The sequence below is a fragment of the Callorhinchus milii genome, unplaced genomic scaffold (genome assembly GCF_018977255.1).
Source record: "Callorhinchus milii isolate IMCB2004 unplaced genomic scaffold, IMCB_Cmil_1.0 Scaffold8, whole genome shotgun sequence".
NCBI lineage: Eukaryota > Metazoa > Chordata > Chondrichthyes > Chimaeriformes > Callorhinchidae > Callorhinchus > Callorhinchus milii.
This window is the reverse complement of record NW_024704749.1, coordinates 7,129,965-7,149,407: the sequence shown is the minus strand read 5'-3', so window position 1 is coordinate 7,149,407 and position 19,443 is coordinate 7,129,965. Positions and strand designations below refer to the sequence as shown.

The 19,443-nt window shown below is 44.9% G+C and overlaps 2 protein-coding genes across 4 annotated transcripts; one reads left to right on the top strand and one right to left on the bottom strand.

The window, feature by feature from the left end:
• Positions 1 to 1,729: 1,729 nt before the first annotated feature.
• Positions 1,730 to 10,805, bottom strand: sf3a1 (splicing factor 3a, subunit 1). Its single transcript, NM_001292854.1, is given in 16 exon segments — positions 1,730 to 2,333; positions 2,690 to 2,761; positions 3,280 to 3,381; positions 3,810 to 3,958; positions 4,065 to 4,272; positions 5,154 to 5,384; positions 5,844 to 5,965; positions 6,355 to 6,540; positions 6,655 to 6,772; positions 7,067 to 7,263; positions 7,393 to 7,543; positions 7,732 to 7,806; positions 7,933 to 8,190; positions 8,422 to 8,611; positions 8,709 to 8,821; positions 10,722 to 10,805. Coding segments are annotated over 16 exon segments (2,334 nt in total). The 5' UTR covers positions 10,782 to 10,805; the 3' UTR covers positions 1,730 to 2,231.
• Positions 10,806 to 11,164: 359 nt separating this feature from the next.
• On the top strand, positions 11,165 to 19,017 carry ccdc157 (coiled-coil domain containing 157). 3 transcript variants are annotated; one of them, XM_042337803.1, is made up of 11 exons: positions 11,165 to 11,217; positions 12,098 to 12,491; positions 13,014 to 13,173; positions 13,423 to 14,098; positions 14,417 to 14,494; positions 14,717 to 14,907; positions 15,474 to 15,635; positions 16,076 to 16,235; positions 16,720 to 16,859; positions 17,264 to 17,352; positions 18,017 to 19,017. In XM_042337803.1, the coding sequence occupies exons 2-11, from the start codon at positions 12,244 to 12,246 to the stop codon at positions 18,255 to 18,257; spliced, it is 2,145 nt and encodes a 714-aa protein (XP_042193737.1). In that variant the 5' UTR covers positions 11,165 to 11,217; positions 12,098 to 12,243; the 3' UTR covers positions 18,258 to 19,017. The 3 variants fall into 3 exon arrangements, with proteins under 3 accessions (XP_042193737.1, XP_042193736.1, XP_042193735.1); XM_042337802.1 differs by having other exon boundaries at positions 15,474 to 15,647; positions 16,076 to 16,229; XM_042337801.1 differs by having other exon boundaries at positions 15,474 to 15,647.
• Positions 19,018 to 19,443: the final 426 nt, after the last annotated feature.

The window sequence follows — 19,443 nt, the reverse complement described above, 5'->3', positions numbered from 1 at the left end:
TGCTATTCTGGACAACATTGTAAAAAGTTGATTGGAGATCAGAATACAGATTGGCTATTTAGGCTGAGATCAAAACATCTAAAAGGGAATTGGATAAACAAGAGGGAGAATATAAAAGAACACAGAGAAAGAGCATGTAATTGTAATTAGAATAGTTAGCTCCAGTGGATGAGTGAGGGAGATTTCAGGCTCAACAGTGTGAAAGGCTTCCTTTTATTATGTAATCTGTATCATTCTATCAGCAAGTAAACAGAGTTTCAGTGTTGTGGTGGTACGTTTCACACAAGGCTGCTCATTGTGTTGTATAATGCAATTACTGCCAATTACCAGGCAACAATTTCTAGTGGAACAAAGGGTAATTCCAACCATATTATGTGACAGTAATCCATTTACACACTCATGCATATTAATTCATATTTTCAAGCATTGTATTTAAACAGGAATGTTCAGTAATATGCATTTATATCAATAACTATTCTCCCAGGAAGACACTGAAGTGAAATCAAATGCCCTGTACCAATTAGATACATCCTCAGAATTTAACTATTTGGAGTTTCCGTGGAGTTTAATGGAAAGATGTTTTTATGATTAACACTTATGTATTGTAAACACTGGTCACAGAAGTATTCATTGAGATTAAAAGCAATAAATCATAAAGCAATTTTTAATAGAATGACAATTCAATCAGTTGAGCGAAATACTTTTTTGTGCATCTAGCTGGTGACATCTCCTACAGGATGTTCGAATCATAACAAACACAAAGTTAGATTAGCATTATTAAAATACTAGTGTGAACTAAAAAAAAACTTTTCTAATTAGCTCTAGATTCCTCAATCACTTTCCCTATCCTTCCACTGTCAATATGACTTACGTTCTTGTCTTGTTGGGGAAACAATGGGAACATGTGCCTGTGTAGTGAGGGATGAGAAGAAAGTCTGTGCCCTGTATTCTTTAAATACCGCACTCTACCCTCTTTGTACCTCTCCCCGACCTTCGGTAAAGAATCAAATTCCTTTTCTCTCCCTCCCTGCTTGGTGATTCCCATCATGACGTAGTCACTTATCCTATGTGAAAGGTAAGGTGTTGCTATGCTCATCTCTCAATACAATATTTAATTGTTACCATGGGCAGGGCCTATATCAAAATCATTTGTCCTCAAAAGGTTTGAAATAGCTATGATATCAGGGGGAGTTGCTGTGTGAAAGGCACTCATTTCCCTACAGGAGGGAGGATTGCTTGAATGTGTGTGTGCTTGTAGCATGAATCACTTTGGGCAGGTCTACAACATCTCCAATTAGTTGCAGCTACCATCTACCGCAAAACCAGATATTCAACGTAAGAACTGCGTTCAGATACTTAAAAGTCCAAATTGGACAACAGCCAATTACTACAAGAAACAATTTATCCATCATGATACAATACTCCTTAACGTACCTTGTGTTCATGTTCCAATACACTTCAAATTCAATTTTCCAACATATTAAAAAGACTAATGACAATAATCAACCTTAATTATTTTCCTAATGCATTTTTTAAAAAATGCTCGCAAGAGTGGTCACACAGCTTGCAACTGGCATCAACTGTTAATGCTCATCATGCTGATTATAATCCCGGAAAGTGACTGGCGTAATTCATCACTTTACTATCGTCAGCAGAACACAGGACAAGGGCAGAAAAATTAGGATGCAAACACATTTTTAATCTTTACAGATTACAAAGCAAGAGACTTAAGAATCGGTATTGCTTTATTACAAATATTCAACATAAAGCTAAGCACAAAATGGTAATGGTTTGTACAATAGCAGGGCAGATAATTTAACAAGTTGTTCGCTTATGTAGACTAAAGAGAAAATTTGCTACATTTGGATCACAATTGTTTGAAATCAAGTAGGCACCTAATCAAATCTATGAAGGTTTTGTGTGGGAAGTCCCATTAATCACAAACATCACCCTTTTACCGCCCTAGAAAATTTGACAATTCCATCTAATAAAACTGAGAAATTGTGTATTAAAAGGATGAAAGCATTCAGATTTTAGAATTAGCTTTATTTTACCTTTAAGGTGTACTAGGTTTTCACTTGTTCTACAATTTCTATTCTGAATGTTTGCGTGCTTGTAAATAAATTGAACGAGTTTAGAGTTCAAATACATTTCCAAAATGTTGAACGTGTTTGGTTGAATTCACATTCTTAAAACTGTGCACAAACCAGTTCCAATTTCAGCACCATAGGTTATTTCTTGCGACCTCCTCTTTCTTTGAAGGCCAGATGGATAACTGAGCCACCTATCACATTGTAGTAGGCCAGAGAGTTTGAATCTTTGATGAAGATTCCCTGAGAACAACCAAGAATATCGCCATCAGACTGAATACAATTGAAGTTTAACAAACCAGAATTTATTCCTATTCAGACGCTAAAATGCAATTTGTGCGCAGGAATTCAAGTGAAGCTTATGTGACACATTGCAGTCAAACAATAGAAAATTAAAGAGTTCTTTATTCTTGGATTCAAGGACTCTTTACATATTAAAGAGGTTTCCAAACTTAAGGCATCAAAATTACTCGGTAATGGCTTGGATTTAAAGAAGCCTAAAATTATCAAATTTGGAGGATGTCTCGAAAGCTACTAGTCATAATAATATAACCAGAGCCACCAACTAGACATTGAATATCGAGGTATTTGTTACTCACCTCATACTGAAGCTTCTGTTTACCAGCAGGCATTCCTGTAGCTTCATGGATTTTAACCTTTATAACAGATACCTGGGGAGGGGGAAAAAAAGTACTGGGCACTGAGACACTTGGTCAGGAAGATCTGGTTAAGACATAATGTTTATAAGGATAGAATGACCAAATACTTTCTGTATCACAATGGCAACGTTATGCTGGAAGATAGAAGCTCACACATTGATAATCTGAACTGTAAGTCTCCAAGAATTGTGTAATTGAAGGCAGGGAACAATTTTGCAGTGTGCCCAACAGGGCAAAATGTATATGGATCATGGAAAGAATAAGTTTGCTGAGTTGAATAACCTTTTCTTGTTCAATGCAGGTTTAACTCAATTGGCTGCCGCAATTCGCCCACAAATATACAGTCAATTCACTTTACAGTCTATTCTGTGAAGCGCTTTGAGACGTTGAGAAGATGTGAAAAGCGCTAAATCAAATGCAAGGATTATTATTATCATCATTATTATTATCTCATCAAGCCTCTGCACAACATAGATCCTATTTGATATTGGTTTTGTATACATATTACTGATTTTTATGAGGTGCCTTACCTGGTCTGTTAGAGGGATAGTGAATGTTAAGACCTGGCCATTCAGCTTCCATTCACTCTTATCCTGCATGTTCGGAACCTGCACTTTGACTGTAACTGGACCCTTAAATGAAATACAAGTTAAGTTAGAGATATCAAACACAGGGATGCTAATGCCTGTGTACATTTTTATTTACTAAAGGCAAGACATGCAAAGTTCGCTGAAAAGTAGTGACTGGTTTAATGTCACTGGTTTGTGTAACAAAAAATCCCAAAAGAAACAATAGTTTAGTCACTCAATCCACGACTGTTTGTAGGACACTGCTGTGCGCAATTTGCTGCCAGGTTTCATCCACAAAATATACAGTCAATTCACTTTACAGTATATTCTGTGAAGCGCTTTGAGATGCCTCGAAGAATTGAATAGTGCTATTTCAAATGCAAGGATTATTATTATTATTGAACGCAAGTCCTCAAATGTGATTTGATTGGCTTCCTTATCATTTGACCTCTCCCCAACCCACCCCACCTTCCTGCATGGACTGAACAAACCTTGTTTCGTCGCAGAAACTCTTCTTCTGGAATAAGGTTGTCTTCAGTTTTTGATTTTTTCGCTACTGGCTCATCTTCCATTGGAGGTGGTGGGCGAGGTAAGGAGCTTGAAAGTGGAGCAGGATTCACAGGAGGGGCAGGGACGAATCCTGTGCATAAAATGAAGTGTGAAAAATCAGTAGCCTCAGAACTCCAACCACTTCATGTTTGAAACGCAACCCTTACTTTACAAAATAACTCTTCAACCTCACGTACCTGATGGGACCACCATTGGTGGTGGGCGAGGGTTCATAGGTGAAGCTGATTGAGGCATTGGTAAAACACTGATTCGAGAGCCATGAAGCATATGGGACATCTGTGAAGCTAAAGGTGATAAACGGACCACAGAAGCCATCGGTGGCCTGGGCATAATAGGCATGGATGACATTGAGGAGACAATGGTATTCCGCACAGGTGGAGGCATCTGGAAACCAAAAATATAGTATTCAATAGTGTAAGTAGTATGATTTCAATGTATACATTGTTAATAGTTTGAAGGACCCATTTTGTGCTGTTATTAAAAGGTAACCAGCGAAATATCTTTAACTACCACATCTCCTTTATCTGGGAAGAAAGAATGAGCTGGATAGAGGATCCCTCTACAAACCATGTCTGCTTGTACGATTGTAATTAACAGCATGGTTAACTTGTCACTCCAAAGGGCTCAGCGACAAGTTATCCGGAGTGGCAAGATCAGAATATGTACGAACACATGAATAAATGCAGCCAGGATATTGACATCTTATTGATTACTTAAGTGGTAGTGACAAGTTATAAGCCAGGATCGGGTTATCAGGAGTTTACTGTAAATCCAAACATTTTTCTTCATGCCCCGTTCCCATGAATTCCTTCAAGCAGATCAAATGAATATAATCTCTGCTAAATGCTCTCATGCACCTATTTTACTAAGGCTGTTATTGTGCAGCAGAAGGACAGACGAAACAGATACTTTATGACGGAAATAGTCCTGGATTTTGAAACTTCAAAGGATGAGACAGCAAATTCACACGACCAAAGAGGGCAAGGTAATGATGATTTACGGGAAAATAAACTCCTAACAATTAAATAACGTGCACATGTCCATTTGGTTGCAATGTTAATAGCTCACAGAGTTATGGGGTAAGAGCGGGGGAGTGGGACTAGTTTGTTCAAAAAGATGGGCACAGGTACGTACGATGCACCGAATGACATCCTTCTGTGCTGTAAGATTCAATAACTCACAGTCATGTAACAGAGATGAAAAGTGACGCGACTGAACGGGAATCCCTAACTTTTAACTTCCGGTACTTTTTGTTTAATACTTACGGAAGGTGGTCGAGGTACAGATGACAATGGTGGAATATTCATTGGATTTGATGAAGAAAGCAGGGGATGTAAGTCAATTGGTTTACTGGGTCCAATTTTCTCTTTGGTGTCGTCTTCTGGAACCAGCCCCTTGGCCTTATGGATGGCTTCAATCTGTTCCTGTAGAGTGATGTTGGCTTGTGCAGCCTGCTGTGTACGGGCCATGCTGCCTGAATGACCGTCCCAAGTGACCTTTGTACAAGAGAAAAATAGTGAATGTTACCACAGAAATGGGCATTTGTATAATTATAGCAAATAGAGGTAACCCAATACATCAAATCAAACTATTTTACTAGCAGGAGACTCTGAGCAGCAATGGAGAGCAGGAACCCCGGGTAATATTTTCTACCTTCTTGACCCCTATCCTGGCTGAGAATAACTAACACTGCGCAGGTTTCCAGCCTGAAACCTATTGGTCTCTATGGCCTTTTGAAGAAAAGGTTAAAGGTTAAGACAGAGCCACGTCCATCTGAGAGCGAAATAACGACAAGTAAATCTGTATGCATCTAAACTCAATAGATAGCAAAAATTGAACTCGGAACTGAAGTGACTGTTATTTACATGAAATTACGGAGATCTGCTCACAAACACGCTTATGCTGAAGCAAGGAATAAATTAACTGGACTGTGCTCTGTAAAAACAAAAGCCTACCTTTTCCTCTGGTTTCTGAATTTCTTCCTCGCCAATCTTCTTACCGATGGCGGTTTCTTCCACACCAAAGATATCGGTACGTCGTTCAGCCAGCTGTTTCAAACTGCTTTCGATATCCAAACCTGGTGAAGAGATGAAATAGTTGGAACAATATGTTTCAGATTGAAGCAAGTTACTTCCTAAAACTACCCTAAAGCTGCCTCGCCTTGACTGGCCCCGGCCTCCTGCTTGTCCTCGTGCCCTCGTTCCACTATTGGTGGCCATACTTTCTGCCTCTACTCCAGAACAAACTCTGGAACACTCTTCCTCTATCCCTCTGCCTTGCATCCTCCTTCTCCATTTTCAGATCGCGCCTGAAGACCTTCCTCTTCAACCGTGTCTATGGTCACCTCACCCCTTCCCCCAGCTCAGCGTTGTGCTCTGCCTCTGTTAAGGCTCTGGGACCCTACCCTGCTCGAGGGGTGCTATATAAATGCAAGTTGTTGTTGTAAAATAAAATAGCAGCACTCACCTGGCGCGTACACTTCATCTTCACTCTGTTTCTCGCGGATGGAACGCTCACGCTGCTCCAACCAGCGGGGATCCAATAGCCCAATCCGCATGTGTTCCTGCATTTTACTGGCAGGAATCTTCTCACCGGTGATGGGAGAGATGAGATACTCATCCAGGGCGGGTGCACCAGGCACTGGTTTGGAAGCTGAAACAAGTAAGAATAAACTGATTTAATTCTCCTTTTCCAGCCTAAGTTACTCATACAAAAGGTAAGATTCCCTAGTGTTTGCACATTTATTTGCATGCCCTCTACCCCTACCTTTGGGGTCATAGTCCTTCCTGATGATGACCTGGTCTGGAGTAGGGGGGAGCGGTGGAGGCATTGGAGTTTCAGGAGGGGGTGGTATTTTCTGACCGTCATCTTCATCATCTGAGCCCTAAAAGAACCAATGATACATGTTCATTGGATGGAACAGGATCTATAGATGTCATTTGCCTGTTCGTTCTCCGCTCCATATTCTGCTCTCAAGTCAAGGAGTCATTACTTAAGGATTAGTAACCAGATATTTAATTACACAACTTTTAATCTATTAGTGGCTCCCAACCGTTCATGAATTTTTTTTGCACTTTCACTGGAGATAACCAAGATCACGGTAACCTCCCAACTCAGTGGTTATTCAAATGAAAAAAGCACCTTTTTGCTCGTTTCCACACGAATAAACTTAATGTACCTCGTCCATATCTTGCACTTGAGTATCTTGGTCCAACTGTGCTGGAGCCTCTTCTGGTTTATCATCAGTTTCTTCAACATCATCATCGGATTCCACCTCCATTTCAACTTCCTCGCTCTCTCCAAACTTTTCATATCTCTCCTGCATCAAGATTCGAGCTCCGAGCTCTTCGGGGGTAGTTGGCGGAGGGAAGTGCCCTGGAATTAAAACAATCAATTACCCTATTATGTCTTAATTATTCTGATATTTAATCCTAGGCAGAAGTACAGGTAGTAAAATGGGATGTGACCGGCACCTACTGTAACAAGTACAGTAACATAACTTGCCTTGTTCGTTTGGCTGGAAGTCAACCGTTTCCACCACCACAAAGTCGTGCCAGTCAATCTGTGCATAAGCCACTCGCTCCCTTTCACGCTCTTCCTCTTCCTTCCTCCTCTCACGTTCCTGAAACTTTGCCCATTCAACTCTGTACCTGACCTGCAAAGGACAAACAAAAATGATACAGAGGTACGATTTTCCAGTGCATTCAATGTGACAGGTTTACCTGATTTTCCACATTCCATCAAATTTGTTTTTCTTCATAACTAGAACAGACAGCATTTTTCTCAAAAAAAAACTTGGGTCTTTAGGGAAACTGCCATCTCCTAATTGTTTCATCAACTCACCTGATCTAAAACTTCTTTGGGATTTTCCGCTTCTCTCTTCAATTTCAGAATTAAACCTTTTGGTGGTATTAAGATCTGAATAAAAAGTAAAAAAATATTCATTTGACAACCATTCACACCTCAAACGTTCCCTTTGTGGGAAGAATTATGGTTGAGTAGAAAGGAGAGTGAATATTTTCACGCGTCCAGCCTTCTACCTACCTTGGTGTACTGCTCCACGAGTTTGGTAAAATAGTTGAACAAGCTGTGCTGTGGTCGCAAAAAGTCAAACTGATAGTTACGCTGCTCCTTCTGCATCAACTGAGTCAAAAACTGTCGGCCATTTCTGGCCACAAACTGAGCCGTGAGTTTCACAACGTCCAGATCAAAGGCTGAGATGGAGGGAGGGTCAGCAATAAACTCGAACTCTGGGGGAGGCTCTTTTGGGACAATTGTCTCTTGAATTACCTGTGCTTGTACCTGTTTCACAAGGAAAAATAAATGCAAATAAATGTGTAGATCTATAACTTTAATTAGAGTACAAAAAGGTTATTGAAAGACAATGAGATAAATTAACTCCAGAAAAATCTTATGATTTACGTTATGAAAAGACAATAAATTCACATTTTTACCGTTTACACATGACAATATAAGCTTAAGGCATTCAGCGATTAAGTGGTTTCCTCAGTCACTCTTAGCAATGTTTCTTACCTTTTGTGGTAGTTGCTGCTGTTGCATAACCTTCGGCACAGCGGCCGAAGGTTCCTGACCTTTCCCTTCCTTGAACTCATTGACTTTGTGCCGGTAATATGCATGGTATGGATCATTAGGATTCAAGAAATTAAATTTGGAGTTGTTGATTTCATTCTGACGGATACGAGCTTCAAATTCTGGGCCGTTTCTAATCAACAGGAAAAAAGGTGCAAATGTTATATTCTTCAAAGGTTCATCGCACTGCAATAAATCCAGTCAAACATCAAATATAATGATAAACTCACCTAGCTACGAAACTTGCAGTCTTGTCAACAATGTTCCTGACCTCTGGAGGGGGATAGATGATACCAACGATGGGCTTGGCCGTTGGTATTTCATCTTTAGTTTCCTCTGGCACCTTTTGAAACAAAAGAACCCGTTAGTGATCGCTACAAGATGTGATTTTTAATTTGCTGTATTCAGTTGAACATGAATTCATATAAAATGTTATTCATGGGCCTAAATGTCACCCTAAGTATAATAAGCTTTTTAATGTCTCAACCCTAGTCACACAGGCAGACAACCTATTCCATGCCTTGTGCCCGTCACTTTGCAACCAGCCTCAAGCAAATGCATTGGAGCCCCATGGACTTCATCTGAATATCCTTCTTCGTGCATGTGCCTTTGATGAAGAGCAACACAACATCAACTGGAAAAGACACGTACAGCTGACTGCCATCGTAAGCAGCTCTTTAGCATATCAATGCCTTAAAATCTTGAAGGCCCTCTCCCCTAAAACAACAACTTGCATTTATATAGTACCCCTCACGTAGGGCAGCGTCCCAGAGTACAAGCAGAGTACAAGAGAACATCAAAGAACATTGTTTCGCCAACAAAATATACAGTCAATTAAATTTACAGTATATTCTGTGAAGCGCTTTGAGAGGTCTAAAGGACATGAAAAGCGCTATATCAAATGAAGGATTATCATTATTATTATAACAAAATCGCCTCCATAACCTTCCCATTCAACGGTACAAAGATGCACTACCCCAGAAATAGACCTGCCAGGTTATCACATAATTAGGAACAAGACTAAATTGGGTTTGAATTTATAATAAGTTAATACAGAATGCTGAATGATGTCAAAATAATTTACATAATGAGCTTCTTTGAAGCATTGTGACTTCTTTATGGGGAAAATGTGACAGATAATCTGTGTCAACAACAATGAGCAGAAGGGAGTTAGTGTGCAGGGGCTTATGGGGTTTGTATGGTGGGTGGTGCTGGAAAGCGAGTAGGGTGAGGGTGTGTGTGGGGGGAGCGGGGTCAGCATGGGGGCAAAAGAGAATGTAGGTGGGGGAATGGGGTCAGTGTGTGTGGGGGGGAATGGGGTGAGTGTGTGCATGGGGGGGGAGAATGGGGTCAATGTGTGTGTGGGGGGGAATGTGGTCAGTGTGTGCGTTGGAGTGAATGGGGGTCAGTGTGTGCGTTGGGGGGAATGGGGGTCAGTGTGTGCGTTGGGGGAATGGGGGTCAGTGTGTGCGTTGGGGGGAATGGGGGTCAGTGTGTGTGCGTTGGGGGGGAATGGGGGTCAGTGTGTGTGCGTTGGGGGGAATGGGGGTCAGTGTGTGTGCGTTGGGGGGAATGGGGGTCAGTGTGTGCGTTGGGGGGAATGGGGGTCAGTGTGTGTGCGTTGGGGGGGAATGGGGGTCAGTGTGTGCGTTGGGGGGAATGGGGGTCAGTGTGTGCGTTGGGGGGAATGGGGGTCAGTGTGTGTGCGTTGGGGGGAATGGGGGTCAGTGTGTGCGTTGGGGGGAATGGGGCTCAGTGTGTGCGTTGGGGGGAATGGGGCTCAGTGTGTGCGTTGGGGGGAATGGGGTCAGTGTGTGCGTTGGGGGGAATGGGGGTCAGTGTGTGTGCGTTGGGGGGGAATGGGGGTCAGTGTGTGTGGGGGGTGAGGGGGGGGTCAGTGTGTGTGTGTGTGTGGGGTGGGGTGAGTGGGGGTCAGTGTGTGTGTGTGGGGTGAGTGGGGGTCAGTGTGTGTGTGTGTGTGGGGGGTGAGGGGGGGTCAGTGTGTGTGGGGGGGGTGAGTGGGGGTCAGTGTGTGTGGGGTGGGGTGAGTGGGGGTCAGTGTGTGTGTGTGGGGGGTGAGGGGGCGAATCAATGCTTCCACTCTCTGGGCTTCGTATTTGGGGTTAGGCCTCAGGCTGCTCCACACGGGCCCACACACACACACACACGCAGTGGAGGGCCGCGGGTTCCAGTTTCATCTCGATTTACGTCGATTCTATGATATCCGCCGCCTGGCTCTTTACCTGGTTCTCCGACTGAGGCGGCGGAGGAGGGACGAGCGCCTGTACCGGCCCCGCCGGCATTTCTACGGCTCCTTCCAACCGACTGCGCTCGAAGCGCGCGCTCGCTCCCGCCGACAAGATGGCGGCCTGGACTGTACCACATAGGAGAGAGAGAGAGAGAGAGAGAGGAGTGGGGGGGGGGAACCCTCACAAATAACTCACGCAGGCAACAAAAAAACCCACCCAGTTCGTTTCCTTTCAACGATTCGAAGGTTCAACCAAGTTTTCATCGCGACTCCGGTCCACGTCAGTCTCCTCTGTTTTTCCCTCTGCAGGAACGCTCGCCTTTACGGACGTCGGCGGTGGCCGAATGGTACGGTCCCGGGTCGGGGGGGTCACTCGTTCGGGGGCTTGGAATGACGACATCACGCACGGGGGGGGGTTTGCGTATGTCACGTCCCATTGCGTGCAACCATGGGAACGGGCTGTGGGCCCGAGGACAAGCCACCCATGGCAGGTAACCAGCACCGGGGGAGGGGACCCTTCCACTGCCCTCCATTTACCTTTCAACCCATCATTCGCCTCTCCCCCTTCCAGATCACCCCACCCCACGACCCTCCCGTATTGCTTGCCCCCCCCCCCCCCCCCTGATGGTGCCAGGCTTTCCTTACCCAACGGGGGTTGGGATACAGCTCCCATCAGAATAAGTCCCTCCAAAGCCAATAATAACCCCTCCAAAACCCCCCCCACTCCACCCCCCACCAAAACAACAATAAAATTGGTCGTTTTCAATCCGCGGCCGTCTGCGAATATATATATATTATACACACACACACACGATTCACTCTACGGTGTGTTCTGTGAAGCGCTTTGGGACGACGTCCTCCCGACGTGAAAAGCGAGATATCGAATGCAAGGATTATTATTGTTATTATTATTATTATTAAGTCGCCATCTAATAGAGTGGCAGAACAGGCTCGAGGGGCTGAATGGCCTGCTGCTGTGTTCCAAGCTGCCCTTACTCGTGTGTTAACTCACCTTGAGGGTGAATGCTGGCGGAGTATTGGGTGGACGGAGGGCGAGGGGGGTGGGGGGGGGGCTGGTATTACTCTGTGAAGCGCTCTCAAACACGCGATAAGGTGCTACGCGAATTGCAAGGGTTGTTATGATTATTATATTGTAGTTATTAATAATTTTTGCATTCGATATAGCACCTTAGCACACGGTTCGAGACATCTCAAAGCGTCTGAATTGACGGTTTTTGTGGGTGAAACGCAGCAAAGTAGTAGGCAAAGTCTGGTAGGTGGGGCATAGGCAAATGTGGTGGGTAGAGTAATTAAGGGCCAGAATGCTGAATCAGATCCTTTACCTATTTCAATTATTTCTATTTCCTACAGATTAGTTAATGCCTGTGAGCATACTACAGCATCAACGCGATTCGAATTTGCCACAAAACCAAGACGATCAGAAATTCCGATGAAGAAATATTATTTTTGAGTACAAGTATAAGCCTACTTTATGCCCGGATTTCAGATCTCTTAAAATGACTCTACTTCTCGGCAATCCAAACTGTTTGGACAGTTTGCGTAAGGATGTCACGGAGGTCCAGGGGACAATCATTGATGTGTTCTCTCGGGTCGGCGCAGTGCGCTATCCCTCATGGAAGTTTCCGGATAAAACTTCATGCGAGCTGGATCTCGTGTCTTTGATGGAGTGTTACGATTATTTTGAGGATGACCTCGAGTATACTCAGCATTCTCACATCATGCTGTTTGAGCTGGTGATTGACAGGTACGTTACAAACTACCAAACCAAGTCCAGTTGGGTCCTGTTATAGAGAAACTGCACCTTTATATCGGCAGTTTAAACCTACCACCCACCAGGCAACTGCAAGGGTTTGATGTTTTTTATTTAAGATGGTAAACATATTTTAAAGAGCTGGCAGAGGGGCAGGGGATGGGGTGTGGGGAGGAAGAACTATTTTCATCTTACCTGCACAACAATTGGGAGGATGGTAACGTTCATTAGGTGTCCATAAATTGCGTTTCACCGACAAAATATACAGTCAATTTACCTTACAGTATATTCTGTGAAGTGTTTTGAAACATGATAAGGCACTATGTCAAATGTAAGCATTATTATTATATTTTTATCTGGATGATGTCAGTACAGTACTTATCCTCATTACCAGATGGGAGTGCTCAAATTTTAACAACCACTTACGATCTGGATATAATATGAATCTATCTCAGTGATCCAGGAAAAGTGGTTCTAGGTGTAACTCTCTCTCTCTGTCCATTTGTCTGTCTATAGGCTGGTGTTATTGCTGCAGAGTATCACTCACTATGCTGACATCCTTATCACGGAGCAGAACATCCCCATCTCCAAGTCCAGGGGGCCATGCATGTCTGTTGGGCTGGTAGTGAAGAGATATTGGAACAGCATGCTTCAGCTTGGGCAGCTTTACCAGCAGGTAGGGTTCACAGAAGGGAGGGAAGGTGTGTGTGGATGAAAAGGCCCTTTGGCCTCAGGATTCCAGAATACCTACCCTCAACCGTCTTCCCATCACAACATCAAGCTGTTTCATAGAATCATACAGCACAGAAGGAGGCCATTGGGGCCATCGTGTCTGTGCCGGCACTTTGAAAGATCAGTGAGGGAGAGAGTTGTGGTTTAACTGCTTTGAAATGGATTTTGTTTTTTTCCATCCCGTTTCAAACAGAAAAGGTTCTCAAAGGAAGACCGCTCCAAAGTGAGAAGCGAGCTGATCGTTCCTGAGGCACAGAGCGACCACTTCACAAGATGCCAGTTAGCTGTTCCCAAACAACCCTCAGCCTCCATCGGTGTTACCAAAGGCTCCGCCAGCTCAAGAGGGGCTTCGGTAAAGTTCCCCGCCCCCGATATCGCCAAAGGCACCCGGAGCGTCGGGCTGCAAACCATGGAATCGTCCCTGGTGCCATGTGACGCCTGCGCCCGCACCCAGGCCACCCTCAAGGATGTGGGCAGCTCCATCATGGCTGTCTGTCACCAGCAGAACCTCCCCTCATCCCTGGGCCGTTTCCGGGCGGTGGTGAGCGAAGCCCTGGGAGAGGGGACTCTGAGCGCCACCGACGTGGCCTACTGGGCCTGCGAGCAGAACAAGGACCTTGCACGCATCAACAAACACCTGGCGGAGCTGACCGGGCGGGTGGAGCCACTCAAAGCCGAACTCCGGGTCTCGGCCGAGCAGCAGGGCCAGCTGCAGGAGCGGATCAGGAGCCTGGAGAGAGAGTTGGAGAGGGAGAGGGGGCGGCAGGAGCTGATGGAGAGAGAGTGTGAGTGCCGGGTGGAAGAGGTTAACAGCAGGAACGCCCGGACTGTGGCCACACTGGAAAGCGAGAAAGAGGAGCTGAGGAGAGGTAAACCCGAGCGGCAATGCAAGGGATTGGAGCAAGCAACACCAAATAACAACTTGCATTTACACAGAGCCTTTGATGTGGGGCAGCGCCTTGGAACGCTCAACAGTGGCGGAGCTGACGTCAAGCCCTGGGGGAGGGAGGAGCTAACAATAAACAGGAGGAAGGTCTTAAAAGAGAAGGGACAAGGCGGAAGGATTGGGGGAGAGAGTTCCAAAGCTTTGGGGCGTGACGCACTGTAATACATCAGAGAAGAGGTGGGGGTTGCATTGCTGGTGGAACCTGTGGGCTTCTCACAATGCCATTTCCATTCTGTTACAGGGAGCGCTGCACTGGAAGAGAGAGTGTCAATCCTGAAGGAGGAACTGAAGGAGCAGCATGCACTCATCCGAGACCTTGGTACATGTAAAATCCCTTTGATAGCTTACTGTGTGTGTGAAATCCCAATGTCTTCTGGAGACTGGGATAACAACTTGGTTGTCTGGTTACATAGTTTGAAACAGGACATGTCAAGCAACCCCAGGATGGTGGAAGGCGAACTAGATGGACCTTGGTCTCCTTTCGCCCAGCAAATTCTAATGTTCTTATGGTTGACTCTGTATCTTATTGCTTGATGCCCAGAACTGGTGAAAGCAGCCTTGCTGGAGGAAGTGAGGACCCAGAAGACAGATGAGAGCTTGGTGTTGAGCCTCGAGGAGCGAGTCAGAGAGCTAACCGCTCAGCTGGAGAGTGCCGGAAGTCAGCTCAACACTGTCGGCAGTGAACTGGACAAAGAGAGAGCAAAGATCGACAGCCTTTTGAGGCACGAGGAGGTAAAGTCCCTGAGAATGAAAACGCGCGGCATCTTTTGATCGTGTGCAACTCAATCCAGTATCTTAATTTCCCCGCGACTGCACCTCTGTGTAATGAGAGAAGCTGCCGGACTGAGGTGGGACGGTGGCTGATTCCTCGCCCTCTGAGATACAGGCCCAGTTGTACATGTATGCGCACACACAGGCACACAGCATACTCTCGAGCAACAACTTGCAATTATATAGCACCCTGCACCGTCTCAGAATGCTTGGCGGAGTCCAGTGGCGGAGCTCAACACCGAGCTGAGAGAGGCACGATTGAAGAGGAAGTTCTTCAGTCATAATCTAAAAGAGGGGAAGGAGGGGGTAGGTGGAGGGATTGAGGGAGAGAGTTGCAAACCTTTGGAGGATAGTGGCTGATACTAATAGATGAATACACAGAAACACATAGATCCGCACTCTCCCTCACACATACATACACACACGCCCAGCCATATACTTTCTTCCACACACACACAACGTACACATGTGCAGCCACATTTGCAGAATTAACATTTTTTTTCTTTTTTTAACACACACAAACCCAGTCTCTGAAGGAGAAGCAGAACGCCCTGCTGGAGCACGTGGACCAGCTGGACAAGGAGTGCGAGAGTCTGAGGACGTCATTGGCGGAGTCTGAGGAAGGAATGGCTGAGTTACAGGAGCGGCTGGACACAGTCAGCGCAGAGAGAGACAAACAGCAGCAGGAGGTACTAGAACTGGTGGGTCCAACACACGTGTGGTTAGTGACAGGTCAGAAACCTGTACCTACCCAGATACGAGTCTCCAATGGACCATCACTTGGTCACTGATCCATCTCCAGCCAGGTGCCTTTTCCGCCCAATCCAACCTCATGGAAGTGGAAATAAGTCCGGCTTCTGAGTGGGACTCCAAGGTTTGCATGCAGGTATCTGCAGGATTTGAAGCAGACACTTCATGCCGGGGGCAATGCCTCATCCAAAGGGACAACAACAACAAATTACATTTACAGAGCGCCTTTCACGTTGGGAAAACGTCCCAAGGCACTGGACAGTCAGGGATTTGGAACAAATGAACAAGAGTAGGCCATTCAGCCTCGAGTCTGGTTCTGCCATTCTATCACATCATGGCTGATCTGTACCTCAACTCCACATCCCTTTCTTGTTTACAGGTGCAAACAAAGCAGATAAATCAGGGGTCAGAAAAAGCCGTGGCTGAGCTAATGAGGCGGGTGTCAGAGCTGGAGAGACAGACAGAGGATCACAAAGAACAGCAGAGGCTCCTGGTCATGTTTCCTGAACTGAACGTCCCAGCAGAAGCTCAGTGTGAGAGTAAGACACTACCAGCTTCCACGCTCCCTCCCCACCCCTTGTAAACCAACTTAACTGAAATTATTCTGTTCGGTCACATCAGCAACGTAAAGGTGAATGTCCGCTGGAAACGGCCATTTAAAAGGTTGCAAGGAGTAAATAAATTGGTCACTCAATACACGACTGTTTGTGGGACATTGCTGTACGCAATTGCCTGCCATGCTTCGCCCAAAAACGCAGTCAATTCACTTCACAATATATCCTGTGAAACACTTTGAAACGTCTCAACAACATAAGGCGCTATAATAATAAATAATAATCCTTGCATTTGATATAGCGCCTTGTCACGTCTTTGAGAAGTCTCAAAGCGCTTCACAGAATATACTGTAAAGTGAATTGACTGTATTTTGTGAGCAAAACATTGCAGATGCAAGGATTATTATTAGTATTATTGATCTTGAATGTAATAGCTTAAAAACTGCGTGTGACATTTGGTCTCCGGCAGGTACGGGCGACATCACGCTGGACATGGAGAAGCAGCTTGAAGCCAACGGCCTGCGGATACGTGTGCTAGAGGAGGAGAACTCTCACCTGAGAACCACTCTCGCCAAGCTGCGGGAATCTGCACAACAGGGAGCTTTAAAGGTCATGGAAATGGAATGTTTTTTCAGAACTTCAATGTGAGGGGAGGAAAAAAAAATAGCTAAACGCTTTCCTTACACTGGGCCGAATTCCTTCGCTACAAGACTTTCCCCCTAATGAGGCGTCATAGCAGCGGGGTTCTGTCAATGAGGCTGCACACCAAATGCATCTCTCAGCGGAGACATTTCTCCTGTAATTAGAAATAGGTGCAAGAAGCCGCACCATTGGCTTTATTTAGAGCTTCTGCCCAGCAAACGCACCTTGATCAAAAAGCCACGGTACACGTCCAGTCTTAAGAGAACTCGTTTCCACATTTGGTGTGTCACACAAACTCCTGTTTTAGTTCAACAATTTCAATGATTATTAACAAAAATCAATGATTTCGCTTTTCTCATCTCTCTCTTTAGCTTATTCCTCAGACGCAGCTGTGGGCTGCCTCGGGGGTACCAGCGAACGGATCAAAGTACGAGGGCAGGAAAGAACACAGCCCCCCTGTGTAAGAGACATCGTAATGCTTGGACCAGTCATACTCTATTACAGCTGTGCGTGGGTGGGATGCAGGCGGGTTTGGCAAAGGGGGAACTGGAGGGAAATGAAAGCACTCAATTCAATGAATTAGTTCTTAAATGATTTCCACATTGGCTACTGTATTTCAGCAATCTAATTGTGCGTTTGCAAGCTGGTAACTGGCTTGTTGGATATTGATATAATAATCCTTACATTTAATAGAATGCCTATAACATCAAAATGTCCTCCAAGCGCATCATGAGCAGTTGCTGTGACAGTTTTGTAGGCAAATGTGGCAGCCAATTCACGCACAGCAACATCCCACAAACAGCACATGAAGTGAATGGACGATTTAACTGGGGGATTGTCGGCCAGGACACAGAGAGAGAAACTATATTCTCTTTTCGAGTAGCTCTGTGGGCAATTTAATGTGCTCTTGACCGGGCAAACCTAGCATCTGTTTAATGTCACAACCGAAAAATGAGAAAGGTTCAAGAGGACCATGGGTCATATGGACAGATTATGAATCAAGTTTCAAATCTTAACCTGTTGACGTGTTGGGGTGAATACGAGATTTGAAGTGAAGCTTTCTCCAGCAAACGCTTGTGTTCGATCATCGACCCTTGCAATAAGCAATTGTCAATTTCACACAGGGGCCCTAGGAGAGCCATTGGAAGCCCGGACCTAGAGGCCAGTGCTGGATTGGGCCAGCGACCCTGCAGCGAGAAAAAGGCGAGGATCCCTTCAGCTGATTGGATCAGGAGGCCAGGATCCAGCGTCTTCATCAACCCACCAGAACCCTCTGCCATCAGAGCCTACGCAAGATTGAAAAGTGCTGGAACCTTACCCGTCATCAGGACTGGAACGAAGAGCAATTATAGAAAATTACATTAGGTTAAAAAGAAATGTAAAGTGTTTTACAGTAATGCCGGGCTTCCTGGTCAGTCAAGTTGTCTCCTGATTGTCCTGTTTTGATCGCACTTAACCAGGTAGACAGCTCTACTGACCCCAGTCTCGATCTTGATGTGTTTACCAAACACAACATGGAAACTACAATAACTTGCATTTATATAGTGCCCCTCACGCGGGTTAGTGTCCTTGAGCGCTTAAAACTGTTACCAAAGTTGAACCAAACTGATTTTCTGTATGTTTCACTCTCCGTTTTGCATGTTGAAAGCATTTAACCCTTTGAGTGGTAGAAAATAGCAGTCAAGGGATGTCTTTTGTTTGAGCTGATCGAGGTTTGGAAGTGTTAAGACAGCATCAATACATATCGTCTTATTTTAAAACATTACCTGCAGCGAGCAGTTGAGGCTTGCTGTCTGGCAAAGAATGAGAGTCACATGTGAGCATACTAGCACTCGCTACTGTAGCTTGCGATTCCCAGATTGTCATCGATCTCAGTTGAGCTGTCAAAGGCCAGATGCTCTCTCACACACGCGCTTTCTCACACGCGCATTCTCACTCACGCGCGCATTCTCACACACATAGTGAGTGAGCCTTGCACTGGCAGGTCGCAGTAGAGCTGTGACGTTAGCAGGACATCTGCACCAGAAATGGGGCGCCAAGTCCACAGAACAGAATTTTTTGTTTTTACATGATCACAAGAATTGACTTTCCCTCAATTTTCTATTCAGAGTGAATAAATGTATTTCACCCAACTCCATTGATGTTGTTGAATGCAAATGACTAACCACGTGGTTAGACTAGAAACAGACAGGCTTTGTCGGACGTGGCGTCACCACTGAATACATCACATGAGGAACAAGCGTGGTGTATCTGGAGCATGATCAAACAACCACTTCTCCTTAGGCACAAGCTTTTATTCATGTGAATGTCGCTACACAATGAGATATACAATCACATGGCAAGACGATGCACAGCCTGACATTCACTCTCTTCAAAACATGCAAACCCGTAGCAGCTAAATCCACACAATAGCTTCAAATTAGTTGCGTTTCCATCACACACGCACACACAAACACGCGTCAAGATCAGAGATAGAACCATTCATCACCACTTGCAAAAACCAAAGCCTCTCTTTTTAAAAAAAGTTTAAAGAAAAAACACAAATCTTTTG

Bases quoted from the DNA above. Each gene is read 5' to 3' on its own strand.
- ccdc157 (XM_042337801.1), top strand. From the start codon at position 12,244: ATGACTCTACTTCTCGGCAATCCAAACTGTTTGGACAGTTTGCGTAAG. The intron at 16,236-16,719 runs GTAAGACACTAC...GGTCTCCGGCAG, and splicing joins AGCAGAAGCTCAGTGTGAGA to GTACGGGCGACATCACGCTG. The intron at 17,353-18,016 runs GTAAGAGACATC...AATTTCACACAG, and splicing joins AAAGAACACAGCCCCCCTGT to GGGCCCTAGGAGAGCCATTG.